Source organism: Chinchilla lanigera, unplaced genomic scaffold (assembly GCF_000276665.1).
Source record: "Chinchilla lanigera isolate Chin_1 unplaced genomic scaffold, ChiLan1.0 scaffold00014, whole genome shotgun sequence".
Classification (NCBI taxonomy): Eukaryota; Metazoa; Chordata; class Mammalia; order Rodentia; family Chinchillidae; genus Chinchilla; species Chinchilla lanigera.
The window spans coordinates 4,427,958-4,445,067 of record NW_004955415.1 but is presented as its reverse complement, the minus strand read 5'-3'; the positions used below and the strand labels follow the sequence as shown (position 1 = coordinate 4,445,067).

At 47.2% G+C, this 17,110-nt stretch overlaps 1 protein-coding gene across 1 annotated transcript in view; it reads right to left on the bottom strand.

Annotated features, from left to right (window-relative positions):
* Positions 1-10,582, bottom strand: part of Csf1r (colony stimulating factor 1 receptor) — a 28,020-nt gene extending 17,438 nt beyond the window's left edge. Inside the window, exons 1-6 of the mRNA XM_005380587.2 lie at positions 10,337-10,582; positions 5,945-6,202; positions 5,382-5,666; positions 4,214-4,350; positions 3,389-3,548; positions 675-861 (exon numbers count right to left, since the gene is read on the bottom strand). Coding sequence (XP_005380644.1) covers positions 675-861; positions 3,389-3,548; positions 4,214-4,350; positions 5,382-5,666; positions 5,945-6,202; positions 10,337-10,385 — 1,076 coding nt within the window. The 5' untranslated portion in view covers positions 10,386-10,582. The remainder of the gene's footprint in view (positions 1-674; positions 862-3,388; positions 3,549-4,213; positions 4,351-5,381; positions 5,667-5,944; positions 6,203-10,336) is intronic.
* Between the last annotated feature and the right edge of the window lie 6,528 nt (positions 10,583-17,110).

The window sequence follows — 17,110 nt, the reverse complement described above, 5'->3', positions numbered from 1 at the left end:
AGAAAAAAGGCCAGGTTAATGAGGCTACACTTTATGTGAAGAGTTTTGGAGAGGAGCAGCCAGAGATCAATTCTTGGGGGCAGTGATCAGGACTCTCAAGAATTTCTGGATTCTCTTTTTTGGTTTTTTTTCTGGTACCAGGAATCGAACTCACAACCTTGTGCTTGCCAGGCAGGTGCTGTGCTGCTGAGCTAAATCTCCAGCCCCTCTCAAGAACTTCTGACTCATCTGTGATCGCGTGACACCTATTTGCTCTACTTGCCAGACCTGTGTACATAGCAGATACCTTGTACAGCCATTATTAGAAATGTGTCTCTGGGGGGAAATCATGGAGATAAGAGTTGTTTTCTATATCTGGACCAGCCATGAAAGAAGAAAAGGAAAGGGCCTGAGAATTCAGGAGGGACCCTGAGAAGGTAGAAATGGTAGAACTTTTGAGGATAGCATTGGGTTTCCCAAGAATGTGGGACAGAGAGATAAGCCAATTCTATCCAAATCTCAAACATCAATGTCTGATACTGACGTTCCATATAGTCAGTGAGACCTAGAAAGGAGACAGTCCATGTACAAGGTCCTACAGCAAGTTTGGGACATGAGCCGAGTATCCTGATTCCTAGCGGAAGCATCCCCTATCTGCCTGTGGGGCCAGGCAGACAGGAGGTGACGGGTGGTACCTGTATGTGCTCTTGATGGTGTTAAAATTGGGCTTGTGCTTGTGGTCAGAGAAGGGTCCCAGGTAGGTCCAGTTATAACCTTGTAGGCTAGGATAGGCCTCCACCTTGGCTTCGAGTTTGAGGCTGTCACCCACAGTCAGCTCCTGGAGGAGATCCTGCTCAGAGGTCAAGTTCAAGTAAGCACTCTCTGGAAAGAAACACATGGAGATCTAGCCTTAGTGGAAAGGTGCCCTAATTTATTTGTTTACTGGCTTCTGTGTGCCAGCTGAAAGTCTCTACCCTCAACCAAGACTTGCCTCTGACACCTCTCTTCCCACTCTCCACCCATCCATCTGTCCATCCAAACTCCAGCCACTTCCCACTACCCCCACCATTGCCATGCTGGTCTCTAACTTGGACCACTGCAGTAACTTTCTGACATGTCCGCCTCCTTCTTTCCTTGTCTCCCTACAGAGAGTCCTCAACAAAGCTCTGTTAAATCTTGCTACATCCTAGCCCGACAGTATCTCTCCACTGCTCAAACCCTCTAGCAGCTCCCCATCTCTTTCAAGAGGAAAGGCCCAAGTCCTTACATTGGCCCAGAGGACCTTCTGGATCTGCCACCCCCTCAGTTTTTACCTCTCTGACCTCATTTTATACCACACTCCCCTGGGCTCATCCACCCCAGCCACTCTGGCCAATTCATCTCTCGAACATGGCAAGCACACCTTGCATCCTCGGGAGGTCGCAGCTGATCTCTTGTCTTAAACTCTGTTACATACATCCAACTCATAGGTTCAAGGTCACAAGTAGCTGTGTGTTTGTACAGGACTAATGTCAAGGCATAACATTTAAGCCATCAGTTTAGTTATAACATGCGTTTTGCAAGGGTGTGTGATACTCAATAGTGCATCATCTGTGACAGATACTGAGAACTCTGGTAAACATTGCTCTATTTCTTTGTTCAATGATTTCTAGATTGTAACTAAAAGTAAATTTTAAAATCATGTACTTTTTTATATAAATAAAATAAATGCAAATGTGCAGTGTTTTAATTTTTTTTCACACTTCAGCATATGCTAGTAATGAATATATCTCTTTAAGACACGTGACCTCTGTTGAGTTTTCAGACCACAACCTCTTAAGGACACTGCTGTTCCCCTGCCTGGAGCTCTCTTCTCTGAAACATCTATACGGTTTGTTCCTTCACTGGCATCAAGTCTTTGCCCAAACGCTGCCTCCCAGAGAGAGCTCCCCCCATGGTCACCCCATTTCACACTGCAAGTGCTGTGCAGCTCCTTTGTCCTTTAAAATTTATTGTGCTCATTGCTTTTCTTCCCTCCTCTAGAGCAGACTTCACTTGGGCTGGCATTTTACACCTGTCTCACAGCTGTATCCTCAGCACGTAGAACAACGTCTAGCCAACAGTGTGAATGGTCATAAACACTTATCGAGTGACTACTATGTGCCCACACTAGAAACACAAAGGAATAGTAGCCATGACTGGGGGACAGCTATACTGGCTTTTCTCTGCTTCCCCTTTAGGACCCACTGCCATCCCAGACTCTGCTTCCAATAAGGGCACTGTATGTATTCTTGGGTAGTGATTCATGCTTCCTCTCCCCTCCTCCCTCTGACGCTTATAATACTCAACACGTAAGCCATGGCCGGACTAAAATGACTCAGAGCTCACTCCCACCTTAAAGGCCCCCTGCCTGCCTCATTTTCAGGCTCCCAGTCCAGTGCTCCCTTACCCAATTATCCAGGCCCCGCCTTTTCTCATCCCTTATCAAAGCATCCCACAAGTCTAGTCAGTAATCCCTCCTAAATCATCCTGGATAAGATGCCTCGACATTCCCCGCTGTGGTCTGAACACTATCAGCTGCCCAGATGGCTCTGCACTCTCCCATCCCTCCACCTGACATGAGATGGAGCCTTCTCAGGCAGTGCGTCCTCTATGCATGCCTAGACTGGGTGAACTCTGTGCCGGGCTGTTCTGTTTTATGAATATGCTCATTTAAGTCTTACGACACATCTGGGGCAGTTACTATTACTATCCTCACTTTGCAGATAGGCAGATTGAGGGACTGGTAACTGTTGCTGCAGCCAGGTAGGGGCGCTCGCTGCCCGGGAGTGGTTGCTCCTGACCACCACACAGTACCCACTCTGTGCAATCACTGTCCTCCTAAAACCTTTAGGGGTCTCCCAACAGGGTCAAATGCAAGTGATCCCCCATGTTAAGGCTCCTTCTCCATCTGGTTTCTGCCTCCATCTCCACTCCCCTGTTATGGCCACTACTCATGCAGCTCCACATCTCTGCTGCTGTCAACTCCTTTTGCTTCTCCAAAACTCCAGGCTTTCTTTGCCTCTGGGCCTCACATATGCTGTCCCCTCTGCCGAAAGTGCTGTTCCTCCTCTTGCTCCACCTCCCAGCCCACCTCACCCACCTTCATTCTCCTGTGCCAGTTTAGAGGCCACGTTCTTCAAGCCTGAGTTGGAGGAACCTTGGAGTTTCCAAAGCGGGAAAAATAAAATTGCGCTGAAGCAAAATGTAGCAAGGCACAGGAGTTCTAAGTGGGGAGAGAGGGCCCTGGGAGAGGGGCCAGGAAGGCTCTGTGGGTTGCAGCTCCCCGGCCAGGTCCAGGATAAAAGCAGTGTCCTCCTTGCTATCAGCTCTCGGCTACTTGGACCCTACTGCCCCTCCTTCCCCAGTCACCCCGGCCCCTGATGCTCACCGACCACTCGGAAGATCATGGAGGTGGAGTTGGTGAACTGGGCATTTTGGGTGGTGCAGGAATAGTTGCCAGCATCGTGGAAGCCTACATCATTCAGGTTAAGGGTCAGGACTTTCTGGTAACGGTCATCATGGAAATCAGATTTTTGAGGGATTCTGAGCTGCAGTGAGAAGGGGTGGGGATGATATGTCAAGGTTGCTAAGGAATTAGAACCATTGGAGTCTAAATCTTCAGCCTTTAAGATCATTATCTGCCCATCCTTGGCCAGGGACTGAACTCTGAGCCTCTGTTTCTTCATTTATAAAATGGGGCTGATTCTGGCCCCTGCCCCTGGGATTTAGTAAGAGACAATCAAGGTATGACACAAAGAGCCTAGGGCTGTGCCTGGCATACTGCATGAGCAGAGCTTGGGGAGCTGCTGGGGTGTGGGACATTCTGAGAAGCAGCCTCACACTGTTGTCTCCTGGAAATTCTCTCTCCTTCTCCTTCCTCTCTCCCAAAGTCTTTGAAAGAGCCCTTTTACCGGTTCTGAAGGTGGCCTAGAAACTCCTTCCAAGACAGGGGTGAGCTCATATCTGGCTTCTGTCTACAAACTGGAGCAAAGATTAAGGAATTTGAGTCCTGCCTCCCACACTTCCCCTCCTCACAAGATTAAGCGAGCTGAGCTCTGGTTCTGTATCAGCTACTACCTGCAGCGAGATCTCAGACAGAAACCCCTTTAGGGTGAAGCTGGAGGCTCCGCTCTGGGGGCCTGCTGTGCTGGAAGGATGGCTGGGCTTCCCCTTTACTTCCCTTCTTCAGACTTCATACCAGGCAGGCACTGACCTTGGTGTCTCCATGTTTGAGGAAGACACTGAAATCGACGTCAACATCGCTGGCTGAGCACACAATCTGGGCAGGCTCCCCTCGAATCCGTGTCAGCTCTGCAGGCTCCAGTGTCAGAGTTGGGGGTCCTGGGAGGACTGAGGCCAGAAACGAGATCCCTGAACCTCTCGGCCTCAGCTGTCACCCTTCTTCCTGTCATGAGCCAGGCTACTGCCAGGTCCCCACCATTCTCCCATCCCAAACCCTGGAAGGTTTCTCCCACAGCAAGTCCTATTCCCTACAGAGACCTTGGAAAGCCCATTTCCTCCATCACCACCACCTCTGCAGCCTCAGTGCCACTTTCTGCCCTGGACTTCTGCAACAGCCATCTTGAAAGCCTCCCTGTGTCCCTCTGAACTCCACATAAGTTAGCAGTCAAAGTGACCTCTGAAAAGTATGCGTGGATCCTGCCTCTGTCCTGTGTGAACGTTCAGAGGTTTCCTGTCACCTTCAGCATAAGTGTCAAAGCCCATCACATTCCTTCAACACTGCTCCAGACACCCCGTCCCTGTCACCCTTGTTCACCACACTGCAGCCGCACTGGCCTTTCCCACCTGCAGTGCTTCTCCTCCCAGGCCAGGAAGAGGGGCTGTTCTCACTCTGCAGATCTTTAGCTTAAAATTCCTTAGAGAAGGCTTCTGTGAATTAGCAGAATTAGCTTCACCCCCACACCCCTGCCCCTACTTTCACACTATTCTGACTCTTCGGTAGGGGATCTAATCCATGAAGGTGACATCTCCCACAGTGGGCACAGTGCCTGGCACATCACAGGCACGGAATTAATCTTCTGAGATTGAAAGATGCATTGATTTGACTTCTCTAAGCCCAGAAAAACTCCAGGCCAAAAAATGGTCTCCTGCTCGGCGAGGGTCCCCAAGCCCACACATGCGTAACTCACTGCTGTGCTCAGTGATTGTCTAGCAAGATGATCCTGTCTGGTGAGTCGGTTACTTTCATGTGGTCTGTATCCCACCCCTGACACCTCTTGCCCTTCGTGGTCAGAGATGACTGACGTATGATTGAACAGAAGTGAAAGGAAACATCTTTCACTTCCTGGCTGCTGCCTGCATGGCTGCCAGCTCTCCCTCCTGCCTTCCACACCTGGCCAGTCCCGCCCCGCCCCACCAACCTTTCTTCACAATGAGCCGGATGCCAAGGGTCGTCAACTTCCGGCCGCCCACTGAAGCACTGCACTGGTAGTCCTGGCTCTCAATGTACTTGGCCTTGTGGATGGTGAAACCGTACCAGGGCGAGAAGGAGTAATTGGTTTGGCGCAAGACAGGCCGGCCACGCACACGGACCAGAGAGACGCCCCTCTCCAGCTGGGGGTCAGTGAGCAGGCAGGGCAGCAGGGCGTCCTGACCCTCGAACACTGTCACTTCCTCTGCCAGCAGGTTCCAGGGCCGGTGAGGGTCTGGGGTAGAGGGGCACAGCATTACCACTCCCCTCCCTCCCTGAATATTCTAAAGCTTCTCTGAGTCTCTGGAAAACGGGCATCATCGTCATGTTTACCTTAGTGAGTTATTCTGAAGATGACATTGAATTAGAAGCACTGCCACAGGTCCTCTTTGTGGTCAGTGCTCAAGACACGTGGAGCTGATTTATTATGAGTGTTAGCAACAGGGGTCAGCTGTCTGCTTCCTACAGTGGGGCCTAAGTGGCCAGGCCTCTTGGGAAGGGCTGAGTTCTCACCTGTGACATAGAGGTGGATGATGGCACTGCCCCCCTGGGGGTCTCCAGACTCAATGCAGCGATAGGTCCCCGTGTTTTTGAATGTGGCATTATTGGTGATCAGGTTGTTGCTGGGGGCATCGGGGTCCAGGTTCCAGTGAGGGGAGATGGGGCCATCCCATTCCACACTGCCATTTCCCATGCATCGCAGGGTCACCTTCGTACCTGGCTGCACGATCAGCTCAGGGCCGCTGGGCTCTATTACTGGAACCGTGTGACCTGGGGGGTGGGGGTGGTAGACAGAAGTGAGGCCTGGGGTGCACCCCCTGGGTCATACCCTGGTGCCTTGGTAGTGATGGTACCGGTGCTGAGAGTTACCTTGAACAAGTCTGTGCCCCTTTGGTCATTTGTTCAACTCCCCAAACCTGCTCAGGGATGAGTGGCCATCTCTGATGTCCAGGATGCCACTCCTCTGAGAGAGAGATCTAGGAGCTTCCTTGACCTCCAACCCAGGCCCCTGTCCCACCAGAGTCTCCATCCTTCATCTTCCTCACTGTGATAACATCATTCTCCCCAGGGATAGAAGCCTTCAACCTGTGTACAGAGTGGCCCATTCCCCTAGCACCATGCCCAGGTTCTAGCTCAAGGCAGGACTCAAGCAAATGAAGAAACAAATGAAATGGAATATTCATGGCCAAGTCCTCGGGCTTAATTCACACGGGGAAGAGGCAAAGGGATGTAAGATCTTAGTTCAGCAGAAGCAAAGAGGTTCCAAGAGTGTTCTGATGTGTGCACTCCCACCACTGGGTATCTGGTCTATGGCACAGGGAAATGGCTCAGAGAGTTGTGCCTCAGTTTCCCACCTATAAAGGGAGGACAATAATTGCACCCATGCATTGGCTTGTTAGATGATTTAAATACATAGAGGCCTTTAGAACATCACCAGTGTTGGAATAAGCCTCAGCCTTTATGTTTATGGTCTAGAACATCCCCAGGAGCCCACCATGCACCCCAGCATGCCTATATTTACTGGGGAGCCAATCTCTTTTAAGGAAAATTTTCTTGAAGGAGAATGGAGAACTTGAAACCCCTGCCAGGCCTTCAGGGAAGGAGGCCAGTTGTTGCCTGTGCAGTGTCAGCATTTTTCCAGGGCCTAAAATAGGGGTAAAGGAGGGAAGTGAGAGCTGATTCACAGCCTCCCAGTGGCTGCCAGGCGCCCCCCAGCCTGTGTGGGCGGAAACACATTGCTAGTGCCCGGCTTGGCCCCCAGTTTCCGTTTAGCCTGCAACCTTCTACTGGGGATGGTCTCACTTCTGCTTCCCTGCCCTCCTGGCCCCTGCCCCTTCTCCAGGCAGTGGGAGATCCCAGGAGAGGTGGAGCCCTCCCTGGGCCTCAGAATGCCCTGGATTATGAGGCCTGGCTCTGTCACTGCCCCCTGCTGGGCCGCAGGCATCCAGCCCTCCTGTTCCAGCCCTTTCTGTTTATGGTGACGGGGTACAGCCACATGCCAGCCATGGGGGCTTTGGGGCTTCAGGAGAACTTGACATTCTCCATTGCTCTCTACAGACACTCCTAAATGGGGATTCCCCATCCTACCCGCACTCTGAAGCCCAGGGTTGGAAAGTCTTCCTCTCATTTCAGGATGGCTTCACTTACGTTCTGATTTCAAACCTATCAGAAATCAGCAGCCTCTCTACCTCAGCTTCTGATCAGTACAAGGGACCCAGTGACTAAGAGTATCCCAAGGCCAACACCTGGGGCTGAGGCCCTCCTATGCCACGTGATCCCTGGAAGACAGACGAGTGTCATTTCTCACAGCCCTCTGACAAATCTTGCCAGAACCAGCGGGGCCCTATCACTGCCGCTCTCTCCAGCCCCAAGAATTAGCTGGCAAGGTGGGCTCACACCAACCTGGTCTGGGAACCAGGGTCTCTTTCCCAGCCAGCTAGCCTGCTCATCGTCTGATCCCAGGAACCCTCCAGCTCTCGGAAGCAATCCCAGCTCCTTCCCCAGGTGTCCCAGAGGCTGTGAAGTGTGCACCTGGGCTCCCTCAGCTGCTCCTGCCCTAGGCAAAGGCTTTTTGCTGCATTCTTAATGTCCCCTCTGGGCCTGCTGTTTTGATACCTAAGGATTTTAATCTCTAAGACCACAGGCTCTGATGGGAACACCCTGCAGCCCTGGGTCTTGTGGTTCTGCGCTTGCTCTTTTTGTGCCCCAGGCTTGTCTCCCAGGTGGCTTCCCCCTTCCTTCCCTCTTCCTGTAGCCCTGCTTTGGCCTCCTGGAACTGTGGTCAGGGAAAAGCGCTGGTCTCATTCTTACCCTACCTCACTGTCCCAGATATCCATGTAGGACAGTGTTGACACCCTCCACTTCTGCCACTGCCTTTCCTGCAGTGGGCTGGCGGGTGAGGAAGGGAGCCTGCTCAGACCCACCCCTCCCTAGGCTGAGAACAGAGGCTTGATAAACACTGGCTGAGCCCCCTCCCATCCTGTCCATGATTCTTTCTTTTTTTAGTACTGGGGTTTGAACCCAGAAGCTTTCCACTGAACTACATCCCTAGCCCTTCCAACCTTACTCCTCACTTTTCTTCTTTCTTTCTTTTTTTGGGGAGCATTGAGACAGGGTCTCACTATGTAGCTCAGGCTGGCCTTGAGCTCACAGTGATCCTCATGCCTTAGCTCCTGAGTGCTGAGATTACAGGCATGCGCCACCACACCCAGCTTGCTTGCTTGCTTGCTTGCTTTCTTTCTTTCTTTCTTTCTTTGTTTCTTTCTTTCTCTTTTTTCTTTCTTTCTTTCTCTTTTTTCTTTCTTTCTTTCTTTCTTTCTTTCTTTCTTTCTTTCTTTCTTTCTTTCTTTCTTTCTTTCTTTCCTTTCTCTCATTCTTCCTTCCTTCCTTCGTTCCTTGGCAAGATCTCACTAACCAGCTAAGTTGCCCAGGCTAGCCACAAACTTACAATCCTCCTGCCTCAGCCTTTGCATCTGTCCATTCTTTGCCTCTCTTATCTCAGTTCTCCAAGTCTCCCAAGGCCCAGGCCCCTCACCTCTTCCCACTCATCTGTCCGACACCTCCATGACAGCTCCTGGGAGGTGCTCCAGTCTCCAGGAGTGCACGCACCCTGCACCCTGGGCCCTCTTCAACCCGAGTGCATCTCCACCATCTGATAACACCCCTAACCCCTCCTGGTAGCCTCTACAGTCCAACTCACCACTGCTCTGATGGGCTGAAAACTTAGGTCTCCAGACCCCTGTACCTTTTCTTTTCCCTAGAGCTGCACAGTAGACCCCCCTACACACACACACACACACACACACACACACACACACACAGAGCCATACACACAGGTTTCAGGGGTAGGCACAGGACAAAGCAGTACTTTCTGAGGTGAGAATAGTCTCTCCCTTAATCGTACACAGTTATGTGCATTTCTCAAACCCCACTGAACTGTATACTTAAGAATCTGTTTTTTCTGGTGCTGCAAATTACAGCCCAGTAAAGAAGAACTAACACTCAAGCTAGTGAGATAGAATGGGGCAGCAAAAGACCCTTGGTGAGCCATCTCCTAACCAGGGACCAGATGCGCCTAGTCCCTAGGGACCTCTGGGGAGAGGCCAGAGTGAGACTGCTCTTCCTTTCGCCAGACTCCATCCTCCTTGAAGGCTCCTCTGTGGAAGGCAGTGTCACTATGGAATGAGATAGCAGTCTGCAATGCTTTGGCTGGAAGACGCTCACCGGCCATCCCCAGGTCCCTTCTAACACTACTTCTCCCTCATCACATTCCACGCTCCTGAGCCCTGGGCCAGGGAGGCCAACCTTTAGTCTCTCCCCTTAACTCCTGTTACAAGCCTCCCACGGAAGAACCACTGCCCCTTCAAACCTTTCTGAGCCGAGCCCTGCCTGGTCCCTCAGAGCCACAGCCTGACAGGACTAGGAGAGCCAGCAGGGGCTCACTGTATTCAGGGTAGAGTTGCACCAGCATCTCCCACGAGCTTGTCAGAAACGCAGGATCTAGGTCACACCTGCAGCCTACTGAGTCACAGTCTGATTTGTAATAAGACCCTCAGGTAATTTCCAATAGGCATAGAAATGTTACAGAAGCGTTGCTCTAGTCTAGTCCATCACTGTCCCCACCACCAAGTACGTGTGGACACTGGAACCCTGAGAGGGTCAGGGACACGCTGAGTCAGTGGCTAAGCTGGGACAGATCCACAGCCTCAGTTGGACCGGGTCCACCCCACCCACACCCTCTTTTCCCTCCACTGCCTCTCCAGAGCCGATAGCCTCAGACCTACAGTCCAGGGCTAGGGAGGTGAAAGCACAGACTGGAGACACCCAGAGAGGCAGTGACTTTTGGGGTCTTCTCAGGGGCCCTCTCTGTCACACGCTCACCAAAGCCCCCTGTTCTGCTCTTACCATGCCAAACTGTGGCCGCTAGCAGGACCAGCAGAGCCCCTGGGCCCATGGCCTCCGTGGGAAGCAGCAGGATGATGCAGGGTTGCAGGGTGGGCAGGGAGCTGGCTCCCAGCTCTGAGCTCCGCAGGGATGGGGACCGCTGGACACGCACTCCTCCCCTCTGCACTGGCTGTTTGTCTTGTTTTCCTCTTCCTCTTCCTTCTCCTCCTCCTTGGGCTGATCCACTTCTTCCCCTTTTAACTGAGCAAGGCGACCACAGAGTTTGGAAATCTAGGGTGTCTAGAAGAAAACAAAGCCATTACCCCCAAGGGGAGGGGTAGAGTCGGGGGAGGGCCACACTGATTCTGAGAAGAGCTGGCTAAGTCATGGGACCTTCTGGAGCCACCTCCAAGGGGCCCTGTGCAAGAGCAGGTAACCAGTCCTTCAGTGACATGAATGGGGGTCCCCCAAGAAACCAGGTGACTCGGGCTGAGCCAGAAGAGCAGTTGTTACCAGAGTCCTAGGCCAGAGGCCTGACCGGGGGGTGGGGTGGGACAGTCCTCAACAAATCGGATCCAGCTGCTTTCCTCAAAAGACAAATGAAGTCCCTCAGACAGAGGACTCACATCTAGAATAAATAAAGATCTTTTTTAATTACACCTCCCAACATAAAAAGAAACAATCAAAAATTGAGCAACTGAAATGAGTAGACATTTCTCAGAAGGAGAAGTACAAGTGGCTACAAACATGAAAGAACTGCCAGGGGCTGATCAGACCCCTGGATACCTGAGGAGGAGAATGGTGGGGAATGAAAGTAGACAATATTCAAGGTGCAAGGGGACTGGGAGGAACCCGCCTCTAGGGGACAAACACACAATCTCTGCAGCTGACTCACTTTTCCTAGCCTGCGAGGCACTCAGCAGAAGGGATGGTGTGTGTTTGATGGGACAGGAACTGCAGTGGGTAGGGAACAAGCTAGTGGAGAACAAGTCCTTCTCCCTCTCGATACACCCACATTCTTCAGATTGTCCTCTGCAGATGTTATCTTGCCTTAGGGATGCTGTGGTTGCCTCCTCTGCACAGCCAGGAGCCAGGCAGCCTTCCGCGTACTTGTCTGTTCCTAAAGCAAGGTCACACCAGCCTCAGGACCACGGGACCCCAGTCACACACCCTGCTCTCCAGAGTAGTAAAATATTAGTTCATATCCTTTGGTCCCAGCAAGAAATGTTCAACGTTGCTGGCCACTAGAGAAATGAGAATTAAAACTACACTGACATATCATCTTCCCCAGAGAGAATGGCCTTCATCAAAAAATCAAATAATAGAAAATCCTCTGAGTATGTCAGGAAAAAGGACCTATTCTACACTGTTGGAGGGAATGTAAACTAGCGCAATCACTATGGAAGTAAGTGTGGAGATTCCTCAAAAAATTAAAATAGAAATTCCCTTTGACCCAGCTGTACTCCTTCTAGGTATCTTCCCAAAAGTGTTGAAGACATATTACAGGGGGACATGCATGCCCATGTTTATAGCAGCACAATTTATAATAGCTAGGTCTTGGAAACAGCACATATGCCCATCAACAGATAGATAGATTTAAAAATGACGTATTTATACACAATGGAGTACTATTCTGTCATAAAAAAGATAAACTTGAGGCATTCATAGGCAAATGGTGCAATTTGGGACCGCAAGTTAGTTATTATCTCAGTTCTGATTCTTCAAGCTGGCTGTGAAGGGGGTCGATTTGGTTCCATGAGGTCTCTGCTCCTGTCCAGAGGGCCAGCATCCGTGCCTGTCGGGGGTCATTGACCCCACCGAGGCAGTGCTCTCATCATGGGACATCTGTCTGTGAGGCTTTCTGTTCCTGGAGTTTAAGGTCACTGCAGTTTTGGACAATGCCTGGAGACTTCTAGGTACTGCTCCAGGGTGTTGGAACAGGATGTTGTGTAAACTGACAGATGAATCTCCCTGCAGATACCTTAATTACTCTTATTTTGACTTCCTCAAACTTTTTTTTTTTGAGACAGGATCTCGCTATGCAGTTCAGCTGACCTCGAACTCACTATGTAGCCTTAGGCTGGCCTCAATCTTGCGGTGATCTTCCTGCATCAACCTCTCAAGTGCTGGTATTATAGGCCTGTGCCACCATGCCCAGCTTGATTTCCTTAATCTTGAAGGATGAGGAGGTAGGTTAGGTAAATTCAGGGGGAATAATCCCTGTGTTACCAGTTTTTAGACAGACAGTTTTTATGTGATTGATATGCCTACATGCAGAGGAGCAGGAATCTGATTCAAAGTTTAAGGTAATAAAGAAGACACAAAACGTAGGCAGAGATGCCAAGCTTTCTCTTGCTTTTAGGTACCCATTGGCCTTCTTCAGGCCAAAGTGAAGTCAGTGAGTTTTTTTACCAAACAGCCTCTAAACCCTGGTTACAAATTTAGCTTGGCCTGGGTGTCTGATTAACAATGCAAGAAGCTTTCATTCACAGCACAGTCCTTGTCATACACAGTCTCCCTTGGTTCCCACAAAGCTTTATGTGGTGTGCGATGTTGTGAAGTATATGTCTTTCTTCACCCCTATCTCCTAGTATTCAACTTTTTTTTGAGACAGGGTCTCTATGTAGCCCAGGCTGGCCTCAAACTCACAGCGATCCTGTGCCTCAGCCTCCTGAATGCTGGGATTACAGATGTGTGCCACCACACCTGGCCGCATTTAACCTTTGAAATCCTTGCAATCTTAAAAATAATGAATGTTCTTTCATCAGCTAATGCATTGGCTGGTGGCTGGCAGTTCCTAGATAGCTTCAAGATGGTCACTGATCACCAGAAAGACCAAGGCAGCATTAGAGTTTAGGACTTTCAACCTTACCAAAACAGGGGGAGACTCCCAGTGGGCAGCGTGGGTCCTTCCCCCACACTTTTCCCCACCCAACTCTTTATCGTTGATGCCCTCTGTCACATAGTTTATTCTATTAATGTGATGAAGTACATTGACCTTTATATGTTTAACCACCCTTGTAGAATAAGTCCCACTCGGTCATTGGGTGTAACTTGTTTAATCATTTTAATATGCTACTGGACTTGGTTTTTCTAGTATTCTGTTGGGGATGTTTGAGTTTCAAAAAAAACTGCAAACCAGTAAACGTATTTCCCTGAGTTTTGTGAGTTGCTCTAGCAAATTAATCAAATCCAAGATGAGGGTTGTGGGAATCCTAAATTATAACCGGTAAACAAAGAAGTACAAGTAAAGTCTTCTGGGGCTTGTGATTGGCATCTGAAAGGGGAGGGTACCTCGAAGACTCCCGGATCCAAGCTATCTCCAGGTGGAGAATGAAAAGATACCTGGCAGGGGCCTGCTGCAGAACAGATTGTTTGGTGTGTGGAGAAAACCCCACACCACACACAGGGTCACAGATGTCTTCTGGGTTGGTTGTGTAAAATATAGGTGAAACTGAGTTTGTGAATTCCTATATTCTCAGAGGGAGCTACTGATGTCACCCATCTTGCAGATGGGAAAACTGAAGCTCAGAGAGATCAAGTGCCTTGAACTTGCCCATCAGGTATGAAATGGTAAGAGTAAGACTTGGATACAGTCTGGTTACAGAACTGTCTTTGGTAGCTCATGTTATTTACTTGCTTTTACAAGAAGTACTCTAATTATTTTGCCATAATTTGTAATAAAAAAGTATTAATCTTTTCTCCTTTTCTGGAGGTGATTGATTTTACCTCTTTTAGTTGATTCTCTTAGATTTTCCTTCTTATTTCTAAGTAATATAGTTGTAAAGTTGCTTTTGGAAACTGAAACACCTCAATGTAACATTGATCCAGGAAAATGACTATCTTTCCCTTGGACTTAGATATGTATGTACGTTCATAACCTTTAATGATCATAAATACCAACCAAAACTGACTCAAGAAGAAAGAGAAAATCTGAATCAATCTACAACATATAAAGACATTTAACCAGTAGTCCAGAATCTCCCAACAAGGAGAAGCCCATATGGCTTCACTGGTGAATTTTCCCATTTTCCCATTTCCCCAAGCATTTAAAAAAGAATTAACACCAGCCATTCTCAAACTCTTCCCAAAAAATAGAAGAAGAGGGAATACTTCCCAACCTATTTCATGAGGCTGGCAATGCACTTGCACCAAAACCAGAAAAAGGCATCATTGCAAGAAAACTATAGAACAATATCAATGCACAAATATAGGTGCAAACATCCCCAACAGAATACTAGAAAAATCAAGTCCAGTAGCATATTAAAATGATTATACAAGTTACACACGATGACCAAGTGGGATTTATTCTACAAGGGTAGTTAAACACATAAAAGTCAATGTACTACATCACGTTAATAGAATAAAAAAATCTTCCACAATCATCTCAATTGACTCTGAAAAATCTTTTGACAAAATCTAATATGCTTTCATGGTTTAAAAAGACACAACACACTAGAAATAAAGTGGAGTACTCTCAATATGATTAAGAGCATATCTGAAAAAGCACGATTAACTCAGTTGTAAAAGACTGAAAACTTTCCCCTTTAGATTACACATGCTGCTCTTGGCATTTGTATTCAACAGTTACAGAAAGTTCTAGCCAGAGCAATAAGGGAAGAACTGACATCTAAATTAAAATGGAGGAGGTTTGGGCTAGGGATTTAGCTCAGCAGCACAGCGCCTGCCTGGCAAGCACGAGGTCATGAGTTCCATTCCCGGTACCAGAAAACAAAACAAAATAAAAGAAAAAAAAAAAAAAAAGGTAAATTAAAATGGAGGAAGTAAAATTATTTCTGTTCATACACGACTTGAGCCTAGTATAGAGAAATTCTAAAGGAGCCACAAAATAAACTATTAGAACTAATAAGTGAGCTCAGCAAAGCTGAAAATACAAAATCAACACTCAAAACTCAGTTGTATGTTTATACACTAGCAATAATCCAGAACAGAGATTAAAAAGATATTATTTGTAATAACATCAAAAAAAAAATTCCTTGGGAATCAATTTAATCAAAGACCAAAAGACATACAGTGAAAACCACAAAATACACCCAAAGAAAATATAGAAGAGCTTCATTAACAAAATGGCACTGTGTTTTCATGGATTAGAAGATTTAATAGTGTTAAGATGGTGAGTCTCCTCAAAGTAATTTGCAGATTCATTGTGATCCCTAACAAAATCCCATGAGAATTTTTTTTCTGAAATACAGAAACCTGATCCTTGAATTCATGTGTATCTTCAAAGAATGCTGAATAATCAAAACGATCTTGAAAAAGAAAGGCAAAGTTGGAAAGTCACATTTCCCAATTTCAAAACTTACTATAAAGCTATAGAGATCAAAACACTGTGGTATTAGCATAAACATATATAGACCAATGGAATAAAATTGAAAGTCAAGAAATAAACTTTCACTAATAGCTAAATCTTAGGAGACAGCCCAAAGCCCTGTCAACTGGTGAATGGCTAAAGAAGATATGGATATTTATATTATGGAGTACTACTCTGCCATAAAGAAGGATAAGCTTGAGACATTTCTAGCTAAATGGATGCACCTTGGGACCATACTCTTAAATGAAATAAACTGGACACACATGTGTAAATAATGTATTGTTTCTCTGGTGTGAGAGACCAAAAGGGTAAATAAGGAACAAAATGTATAATAGATATTGTGAAGTAGGAAATATTCAAAAGGGAAGGGGAACTAGGGATGAGGGAAGGAAGGAAGGAAGAGAAAATTATTTTTTTGGTACAGAGAAAAGAAAGTAAATTATGAGAAAAGAAGAAAAAATGGAAACAAAGCTTTTGCAAAGAAGGAGAGGAAGCAGGTGTTGAAGGGAGGGGAGGGGAATGGGGAAAAAAAGAATCAGGTTGTTCCAGGTACAGGTACAAGTTCCCTGTGATGAATGTGATCATTATGTATACCAAAAATGTACCAATAAATGTAATTAATTAAAAAAAGAAATAAATTTTCACAAGTTGGCAAGTGATACTAAATGAGGGTGATAAGACCATTCAGTGAGGGAAGAATAAGCCTTTTAACCATGGTATTAAGTAAACTGGATGCCTACATGCAAAAGAGTCAACTTGGAGCCTTCCTTTACACTATATGTAAAAAACTAACTCACAGCAGATCAACGAATTAAATGTAAAGCTAAAACTATAAAACTCTTAGGATAAAACACACAGTATTATTGGCGACCTTGGAGGAAGAAATGATCCCTTAGTTGTGTCACCACGCAAGGCAACCAAAGAAAAAATATGTAAGTCGAACTTTTAAAAAGTTGATTATTTTTGTGCACCCATGGGCACCTGAGAATGAAAGGACAGCACAGAAAATGGAAGAAAATATTTACTAATCATATATCGAATCAGGGATATGTATCCAAAATATGAATACAGATACACACAAAAACACAAACACATACCCATAATAATGGAATAAAGTAAAAAAAAATTGTAGCCATTCAATAACAAAAAGATAAAAATGGGCAAAAAAAATCTGAATAGACGAGCATTCAAAGAAGATACACAAAATCACATGAAAGGACACTCAGCATCCTTAATTATTAAGGAAGCATGCACCAAAACCACAGCGAGGTAGCACAGCACATCTAGGAAGTTGGTCACACTATAAAAATTAGAAAATGAGAAGTACTGAGGATGTGGAGAAATTGGGACCTCTGCATGCTGCTGGTGGAAATGTAAAATGGTACAGCTGCAATAATAACTGGTTCGATAGTTACTCAAATATTTAAACATAGACCCTCCATTCCACTACAAGGTCTAAACAA